Source organism: Semicossyphus pulcher, unplaced genomic scaffold (genome assembly GCF_022749685.1).
Source record: "Semicossyphus pulcher isolate SPU_LCO1_2020_fin unplaced genomic scaffold, fSemPul1.0.p SCAF_3, whole genome shotgun sequence".
Lineage (NCBI taxonomy): Eukaryota > Metazoa > Chordata > Actinopteri > Labriformes > Labridae > Semicossyphus > Semicossyphus pulcher.
Window position 1 is genome coordinate 17,828,160 of NW_027211704.1, and position 9,612 is coordinate 17,837,771.

Here is a 9,612-nt window from a genome sequence, read left to right on the forward strand (position 1 = left end):
AAACCCTTAAAGTACAATTCATGTTTTGTAATAAAAACTTTATTGATATTAAAGAAACACTTTGTTCTTTGTTTTGATTTGTCTCATTTTTTAACAACAAGATGGTGGCTCAAAAACAAATGTGACGTTTTGAACACTTGGGGATTTGATTTGTCCTGTTGGGATTACAAAATAAACCTCATAAATTAGAAATTAATGACATGTTATACAAATATACAAAAAAATATGCAAAATCGAATAACCCTCATGCTGGGTTTAAATATCCTAATTAGTTTGTCACGTCATTCCCCATCTGTCTCTCTTCACTGTCACCTATCTGCGAGCTAACTTAAAGCTCCTGTGAGGAGTTTTTATCTGGTTATGAAACAGACTTCAGTTAATTCAGATTACTCTATAGGGGGGGTCGGTGTCAGAAGAAGCAGTTAACTGCACGCTGCCTTTGTTTACATTTTCCAGGGCAAACATTTTAAGTGAGTGATACATACAGTATGACTGTTAAAGAAAGCAGGATGAGATTTTTTGTTAAAAACCACCACTTAAGCATGTACAGGACAAAATCAGCAAAGAGATGAGAGGTACGGCTTTGTCCACAGGGGGCACCGAAATTGACACAAACCGAAAGTTCCTCACAGTAGCTTTAAAAAAAAAAAAATTACAAGGTCTGACTAAAAATCCATTCACATCATGTTTGTTTATATGTTTCCAGAGGTGTATCTTAAAAATGTATCAATATTGTATCTAAGTTTAAATACGGATGAAAAGAAATAACTCGCAGGCAGCCGTCTTCTGTGCATGTAAACAAGTGTCTCATACAGCCTTACAGCAGGAGGGAAATATAATGTGTCACCACAGTCTTGACAGAGTGAGTTGAGAAGGATATTAGAGTTGACTCAGTAGACACCCCGAGGTAACTGCAGCTTTTCCCTTTAATAGACAACACAGTGAAAATGATCACTGGCTGTGTAGCCGTTTGGACACTGAAAATCATGAGGTGAAGTTTCATCCTGCACAAGACAAAACAAACTTGATTTTATATGATTAACTGCGGAAAATGTCAGGAGAAAGGTGATTGAGTGGCTTCAGAAAATAGAGGGAAATTATGTATTTTCTCTGCAAGGCTCACATTTATCTAGTGGCTGTAGTTTGAGTTTGCATACACACTAAATATTTTGGGGAAAAGTATAGACTTTTATCTTAAGTCGTTAAAATTAGCTTTCTCTGACATTCAATCCTACTGCTAATAAAGGATTGAAAATTACTGTCTTAAAAATCACAACTCTTACAACATAACTTGTGACTGAAGTTACCAGTATGTATGGTTTTGACTTTTAACCCTGGATAGTAAGTACTTTTATTTTGAAAAGCCTACTTTAAGTAGGCCCATATCTGCTGATTCGTGTTTACATTTGCCTTATATTTTTATAAAGATCAAATGCAGGACTATAAAACAATAATGCATTAACAATATGGAGGTGCAAACAAATACGACGTGAGGAGATATTTAGCCATTGTCATGTACTGTATAGTTTAAGACCGCTAACTTTCAACAAACCTGGCAACCATGCGAGCTATTAGAACACGCATAGTGATGACGTAAAAACCCTGCGACTCACAACCGGTGGTAAACTAACTTCAGACAAGCGTGACTGTCTGTGAGTCGCCGCTTAGAAGTAGATATTTTTGTTTATTCAATAACTACGTGACACACTTGAGTATTTTCGAAAGTATCGTGTAAATTTTAATCAACATGAGTTCGTCAATGCCGCAGAAGCGTTACTACAGACAACGAGCCCATTCAAACCCGATGGCATACCATTCATTTGACTAGTGAGTGACGTCGATGTGTCTGGATCTTATACAAAGTGCACATGTAGCTTTCTATAAAGATTTTTAGTCCCTTGTGTGCATGTTTAGTTGTAGAAGTTGAGTAGTAAATGGAGCAGCTGCTCAACCTAGTGGCGATGCAAAAACGTTTGTTTTAGTAGTTTAGGATTTGTGATATTTGTTTTATGTCTTTTATTTCGCTTACTTCTCCTTAATGCAATGAAGGTTCTCATAATGATGGCATGTAAAACAATGTGTGGTGCCATCATTGTGCAGAATCCCTATCACTCTGTATTACACACTTTTTTAGAAAGTCTGTAAAATCCTCACAACAAACTGTCATCTGCTTTCAAGTTTCAACTATAAACTAGTCCCTTTTTCCTCCTCAGTCCTGTGTGTCCGGAGGAAATGGACTGGTCCGAGCTGTATCCAGACCTCTTCACTGGAAACCCCTCTGAGAAAGAGACCACAAGAGTCGAGTTTGCAGACATTGGCTGTGGATATGGGGGACTTTTAGGTAAAGTTCCTATTCTGACCCCCCGCACACGTTTTCAAATTCATAATTATGCTCTGTGTGACCTCATGTCTCTTTATTTGTTCTCTTCACCTTCCTTCAGTGGAACTATCTCCACTTTTCCCAGACAAGCTCATCCTGGGCCTGGAGATCCGAGTGAAAGTGTCTGATTATGTTCAGGATCGTATCCAGTCACTGCGGGCCTCGGAGCCAGGAAGCTACCAGAACATCGCCTGCCTTCGCAGCAATGCGATGAAGTATCTCCCCAACTTCTTTTCCAAAGGACAGGTACGTTAGCATCTGTTTTTGCTGCAAAACAAATGGTTTGTCTTCCTGATGATTAGACTCTAGGGTTGGGATGCTCACTAACGAGCTTATGATGTTGCATTATTTTATCTATCTCCAGGTTATACTGTCTGGTTACTTAAAGTAAATCAACACGTTTCAGCCATACAGAATGGAGATGTGTCTTTGGCCATTATATACGATATTCAAACTGTATAATGTTACAATTAAGTAGCTGAATTCACTGATAAGACTACAGGGAAACTGTATTATATATATTGGCTCTTTAGGTTAAAAAAAAAAAAAGTTTCACACAAACTACAAAACAGTATGTCGTACTAGTAACATCTATTTTTAGCATCAGTGCTGTGAATTACTAGGCCTGCATGATATGAGGAAAATATGCAATGAGCAATAACATTGTTAAAAGTGCGATGACAGTATGACGCAGGATGAATAAAGACTTTGAGGTGTACATAATTGCCATAAGTCACTGTTCCTGCGCTCGTCTGTTCTTCCTCACATCAGGCTAGCTGGCATCACATTCACCAGCAAATCAACACCAATTATTCTGAGGGTAGTTTGGGCTTTACCTGTTTAGTGAAATGTTGCGAATCACAGACTGTATATAAACAGTTTATTGTGGGAATGCTTCGGGAATGTATCCAGACGTCTGATAGGTCAAATGTTTGCATGCTTAAAAGGGTTTTTCTTTTTCATTGTGTGTCAGGTGGTCTTTTCAATGTGTTTTCTGCTTGTGTTGGTAATGTGATAACTATGAAATACATTTTTATAATGCAGCCTAAGGAACAACCTATGAAACTGTTGTACTGCTGAAATGTATGTAATTTCTTCAGTCTTGTAAACACCAGAGACTAAACTCATTTATCTCTGTTGTATTTGGGTAGAGGCTGGAAACTCAAAGAGTTTCAACACCATGTTTTTTATTATCCTGGTTTAAGTAAAAAACAGTATACCAGCATCTTTAAAAAACATATCTTCTAGGTCAAATACAACTGGAGGAACATTGTTTTTGTGTGCACTGGCCCTTTAAGTACATGCTATACATGCAGAAATAACACATATGATATTAATTGGATATAAAATGCAGCTCAAAAACAACAAGGCCTGTGGTCGTATAACAGCTCATCTGACGTGGCCTGTAATAACCTTCAATGAAAGCTGACAGGCTGTCCTGGCACGACCATGGCCGTAAGAATAACAGGCCAAACAGCTCTGACTGAAAAGTAATTACTTTCCTCATGTTTAACATATGGACTGAATTAATTTATACGGATTGCTCAATAAATCCAGGATTTCCCAACAATGGGGTCATTGACTGACACGCAAGGCATCGCATCAGCTGAGTCTAGAGCGGTGCATTTATCCGGTCCAATTAGCTGTGGTAATCTATGACTTGTTAAAACTCGCATTAGATTACACAGTGGGCTTAGTGTACCAGGGTAAATTTAGGTACCCTGGATAAAAGACCTTCACCTCAAATGCCCCGAGTGAGTATAAGCTGAGAGCTGAACAGAGGAGAGTAACTGCACTAACACTCTCTTACATATGGAACATACATTTTATATATGTGTGATTTAAAAACATACACATTTATTTATTTTAATATGCTGTTTCAGGTCATGACAAGTTCTTTTACAGTTCAGGCCTCTTGCCAAGCTGAGATTGGTTTTCTGTTAGGGGGCTTTAATTTCAGCTTTTGACTTCTATTAATTCACCAGGGGTGGATATTTTCCCGCTTGCTTTACTTGTTCTTGTCTCCCTTGTTCATGATCAGAACAAAACTGTCTTTACTCAAAGCAGTAAAATAAAAAGCGACCACCCAGACAAATGCTCGAAATCTCGTCTCAATCCTTCTCATATGCATGATGTGTTTCAAGTGTTGAAGCAGCATTTTCTGAGGGCCTCATATACTTTCTTTTTTTTTTCTTCCTCTTAGTATGTTTTGTAACCCAAAAATAATTCAAAGTGTGAAGGTTTTTCCATCTTCCTTCAGCACTGACACGGCCCCCAAGGCGGTGGCAATCCCCAGTGATTAAACCCACATCTTTCTGTCTATACTTGACATTATTTATTTTAACTAATAAAAAGTTACTGGGATGGTTTTTAATGTATCAGCCAGACTAATATCAATGGAGCCTTCACTTGAACGCTTGTCAAAGACAGAGCCATGGGGAACTTTGTGGGGGGAAAAATCAAGGAGGGAAATTCCAGTTTTGCAATCCACGGTGCTTAAAAACTTACCACAAACCTAATGGGGGCCACATTTAAGTGATGACAATCATACATTTTAACACTGAAATATCAAAGTAGATAAAAATAGAACCTTTTTAGTTTGATCTGTTGTGCGGGAAGTAATGGTTAGGCTGTAAAAGAACAGTTTTTTATTGTGTGCTGACTTTACTGTGTTTCTTTTTGTGTCGTTTAGCTCAGTAAGATGTTCTTCCTCTTCCCTGACCCTCACTTTAAGAAGACCAAACACAAATGGAGGATCATCAGCTCCACTCTGTTGGCAGAGTACGCCTACACACTGAGAGTTGGGGTATGTGCGTCAATAACACATGTTGTGTTCTGGTCGAAGTTGTTAGCTGATCAGTCAATTTTGAATCAGCAAGAAAGGTTTAGCTCAGTTGGTAGAGCAAGCGCCCCATGTACAAAGGCTACAGTCCTCGACGCACTGATCGTAGGTTCGACTCCCAGTCTGCCCATCATTTGGTGCATGTCATCCTCACAGTCTGTTCTCTAATAGGTCAGCTATAGCCTATAAATAAAGGCAACCCCCCCCCCCAAAAAAAAACAATCAATCAAAAATTACACAAACATTTGCAGATTTTTTTCATCTGATTTTTAAATGTTAGCATACATCATCATGTTACATTTAATACCTTTGGCTTGAGACTGTTTGTTGGACAGCTCTTTTTATCCCCATAGCTCTAAATAACAAATCACGATGTGCCTCAGGAGGCTTTATAATCTGTACTGGATATTACTGGATACTGGACTGGATATTACTGGATACTGGACACCTTCCATCCTTAGACCCTCTACTCGGATTACGTAAAAAAAAAAACTCCCCCCTCCCAAAAAAACTAGATGCACTGTGTATAGAATGTCCTATACAAAGATTAACATTATGTAGAAAATACAAAGCACAAACAGTATTACATACAGTTATACTGTTTAGCAGTGCTTCTCAAAATGTTTGTGCTGTTGCTTGAAATTAAAGATGCTCAGATGTAAACCAAACGTCTCTTCCCACTTCACCTGCACCACTCATTGTGAACCAATCCCATAAAAAGACTAAAACCAGTACATCGGTCTGCATTATCTTACTTAAAGTAGACTTTATCATTGCCAGACCTATCTACACATGTTGTTTAAGAGCTGGAGACCATTTTGGTAATACCCATGATCATTATTATTGCACATTAATGAGAAGGATGAACGCGCTGGTTTGTTTTTCTGTCTTTAAAGTTGTCTTGGGAATTGTTAAGCCAAGGATGCAACTTGCAAGTGCTCTTGCCAAATATTGTTGGGAGGGAACTTGTTTTGGTGCAACATAAAATGGCTTAATCCTTGCAACAAAAAAAAAAAAGTTAACATTCATTTTGTACTTTAAAACCATTCACCAGAAGAATCAAGCCGGCCTTCTGTAATTTACCTTTTATCTTCATGGTTCATCTTTGTTAGAAGTTGCCGTATTCAGCTTACCAGTTGCAGGTTGTTTTTGTTTCAAGAAGCAAAATTGATTTAGGAAAAATAAGACACTGTTCTGTTTTTAAGTTTGGATTTATTTACAATTAAATAAAATGAGTTTCACTACCCTCATGCTTTAAGATGGTTAAGATTTGTTATCTTCAAGGAGACATTTTTTATTGACTTAATAGCACTAGCTAACCTTTTATAGGTTGCACAGCTTCTTGCCTTTTCTTCATCATTTAACGAATTGATTGCAGTGTGCAGCAATCCAAAAATTCACTGAAATGAAATTGAGCAAACAGTGTTTCCCGCAACTGTTTGACTTGTGCACGCACCCTGCTGCTGCTGCCTGTCAGAGCAGCAGTGGGACACTGCAACAGGGCGTGAACGCCGATGGAGGTTTTTGGGAACAATGGAAGGCTTGTGTCTAAATTTGGCTTTATCGTTTTTCCTCTGGTGTGTGCATTGATGCATGTGCGTGTGTGTGTGTGTGTGTGTGTGTGTGTGTGTGTGTGTGTAAGCTCTACAAGGGCCTCTAGCATTGGCACAGAGCCATCACTGTGCTGGGGGGCGGGGAGGCTGTCAAGAAAATGTTCATTTACAGAAGCAGTTTCCTACAGAAATTAAAGTCTGTTGTTTATTTTAATATCTTTTGATGTCGACCACACCTGAAACCGACAACAGGCACAGTGTCTCGAAGCGTCACCCTGCCTTCTCTGAATAAAAAACCCATGCGTGCCGACATGCACCTGCGTAGAACACTGTGCCATTTTCTAAGAAACCCTTTTTCCAGGAGTGTTATCTGTCCAGTCTGCAAAGTAAACTACAGTGACATAGGTGATTACCCTCTGTGCTGTCTGAAGGTTATTTTTATCTTGACCATTGCTCTGCAGAGGTGATGAAATGAACGGCTTTACTCTGAGGCTGAAATGTTTAAAAAGAAAAATTAAAAAGGATAATCATCTTTTTTTTTTTTAAAGAATAACCTCAGTGTGTTTGTCTGGTCCTGTCAGGGTTTGGTGTATACCATCACAGATGTGGAGGAAGTACACCTGTGGATGGTGAAGCACTTCTCAGAACATCCACTCTTCACACGTGTCTCTGATGAAGAACTGGTACGTTGCCATGCAGCTTTTAATGCCTGTGTTTGCAGGTCATGACATCACAAAGGCCAAACTCATGATCTGAAATTCTTTTAAAGGAATAGTTTAACTTTGTTATAAGTTTTTTTGTCACTACAGTGCATAATGAGAAGAAAACTACCCTTGTGTATGTATGCTGAATTTGAAGCTAAAGCCAGCAGCCGATTAGCCTAGCTTATGCTGCATTAACATATTGTTTTGAAAACCGGGATCAACAGGGATATCTCCTGTTACTCCAACCTCAATCAATTGGTCGGTCGGTCATTTTTAAAGGGTTTGTCCAATTGTTAAGCTTAAGAAAACACAAACACACAGTTTATATCTCCTTCAACATTTAAACATTCATGTGTGTACATATCATAAGCAGTACACCAAGTATACTTATCTGTACACTTAGTATGCAGCTTCAGCCAGGATCTGGCTAACTTAGCTTAGCATAAAGACTGGAAACATGGGGAAACACAACCATAATATAATGAAAATTCAACATTTTAGACGTTTTGTGTTGCACTGATTCCTCGGCCAGAAACCTCCAGGAGACATTGCTGGTTGCATGCCAACAATTGTGGCCATGCTGGTGGGCTAGCTGCTACAAGTAGCTTCATATTCACTGCACAGACATTAAAGTGGTGGAAAAGTTATCATCTAACGCTAAACATATTTCCCAAAAGATTGTACATTATATTAAAAAATTGACCTCTATTTAATACAATAATAAGCACTATGGTGGTGGTCACTTTAAAATGAATGTATAATCTAGCTAAGTGAGTTTATCCCTAACTGCACCCTTAATGTAATTCTGTTCAATCTGATTTTGACAGGTTGGTGATGTCATCATAAATCGTTTGGGTACCTGCACAGAGGAAGGAAAGAAAGTACAGAGAAATGGAGGGAAGAATTTCCTGGCGGTTTTCCGGAGGATTGAGGATCCAGTTTAACACCGAGCTGTGTGGACATGAAGTGAACTGAAACAGTCGTCTGAAGCAGCCGTCTATAGAGAGGGTGTTGCTGCTCTGTGAAGCTGGAGAATGTGGCTTGTTCCCTAGCAGATGAACAGTTTTTCTGGTATTAAGGGACCAATATTTACATCATTAAAAAAAACAACTATATATTTTACTCCTGGCTCACAAGACAGCAAAAGGGAAGAACATCATAAACATACTCTTTATTCAGACCACACTTGAGAAGCATTTTGATTTTTTGTTGTTTTTCTTAATTAAATTTTAATGATGTTCTTAAATTTCTTTTGCAAACCTCCAAAGTGCTGTTTTGATTTACCTGTAATTCTTTTAGTAAAACAAAAGGTCAGTGTCGGGTTTTTCATTGCTTGTTGTGTTTTGTGTTGCAGTTATTTTGGGCTGTTATCACTAAAAGCACCACAGAGTTAGCCGGATCAGTGCTGAATAACAGAACAGCCTCAACTTGACTTCAGTCCATGTCCCAGATTTGAAGGAGGTTTGACTGAGCACAGTTTTTCAGCTTCATAAGGCAGGGCCTTGGTGTTCAGTAATAATGTGAAACCTGTTTGAAATGTCTAAAACTTAAAGCCTGTGATATAACTTTGTGTTGGCTTCATGGTGGTAATCCGTGGTATTGGCAGCTGACTCTGAAATGGATTAGAGAAAGTTTGCCAACAATCTACATCCTGCGTGTGTGCTGTGGGTCATTGTCTGGTTTAAAGATAAACCTGCATGCTGCAGCTCGTCCTGTGAGGAGTGAAAGCAGCACAAATCAAATTGTGTTTTAAAATGTCTTCTCCCTTTTTGACAAAGTTGTTAGAAAGTTGATTAGTCAGCAATAAATCAAACTTGTTTACTTATATGTTTAAAGACATTTTTAGATTAAAAGCAGTTCTTACTAATGTAATTTGAATATTATATACTTATTTAAAACCACAAATTTACTGGTGTGGCTCCCACATGGCCTTACATAATATTAGAAGAGACATTTTTCTTTTTTTTATCACCTACTTGCCGTGTCTAAATCAGATTCCTAAGAAGGCCAAATCCTACTGAGTCTGCTGCAGAAACAGTGGTTTTATGATTTTAGCTGTATATTATATGTTGGTCTGTTAGAGGTGTGGAAACGGGACGGTGCAGGTTTGAAGTTCTCGTGCTGCTGCAGGGG

General features: G+C 38.5%; 1 protein-coding gene across 1 annotated transcript; it reads left to right on the top strand.

Annotated features, from left to right (window-relative positions):
• Positions 1-1,633: 1,633 nt before the first annotated feature.
• mettl1 (methyltransferase 1, tRNA methylguanosine) lies at positions 1,634-9,070 on the top strand. Its single transcript, XM_069678808.1, has 6 exons — positions 1,634-1,827; positions 2,214-2,341; positions 2,442-2,626; positions 5,073-5,186; positions 7,357-7,458; positions 8,307-9,070. The coding sequence occupies exons 1-6, from the start codon at positions 1,748-1,750 to the stop codon at positions 8,421-8,423; spliced, it is 726 nt and encodes a 241-aa protein (XP_069534909.1). The 5' UTR covers positions 1,634-1,747; the 3' UTR covers positions 8,424-9,070.
• The last annotated feature ends 542 nt before the right edge of the window (positions 9,071-9,612 follow it).

Bases quoted from the DNA above. Each gene is read 5' to 3' on its own strand.
- mettl1 (XM_069678808.1), top strand. From the start codon at position 1,748: ATGAGTTCGTCAATGCCGCAGAAGCGTTACTACAGACAACGAGCCCAT. The intron at 2,627-5,072 runs GTACGTTAGCAT...TGTGTCGTTTAG, and splicing joins ACTTCTTTTCCAAAGGACAG to CTCAGTAAGATGTTCTTCCT. The intron at 7,459-8,306 runs GTACGTTGCCAT...TGATTTTGACAG, and splicing joins GTGTCTCTGATGAAGAACTG to GTTGGTGATGTCATCATAAA.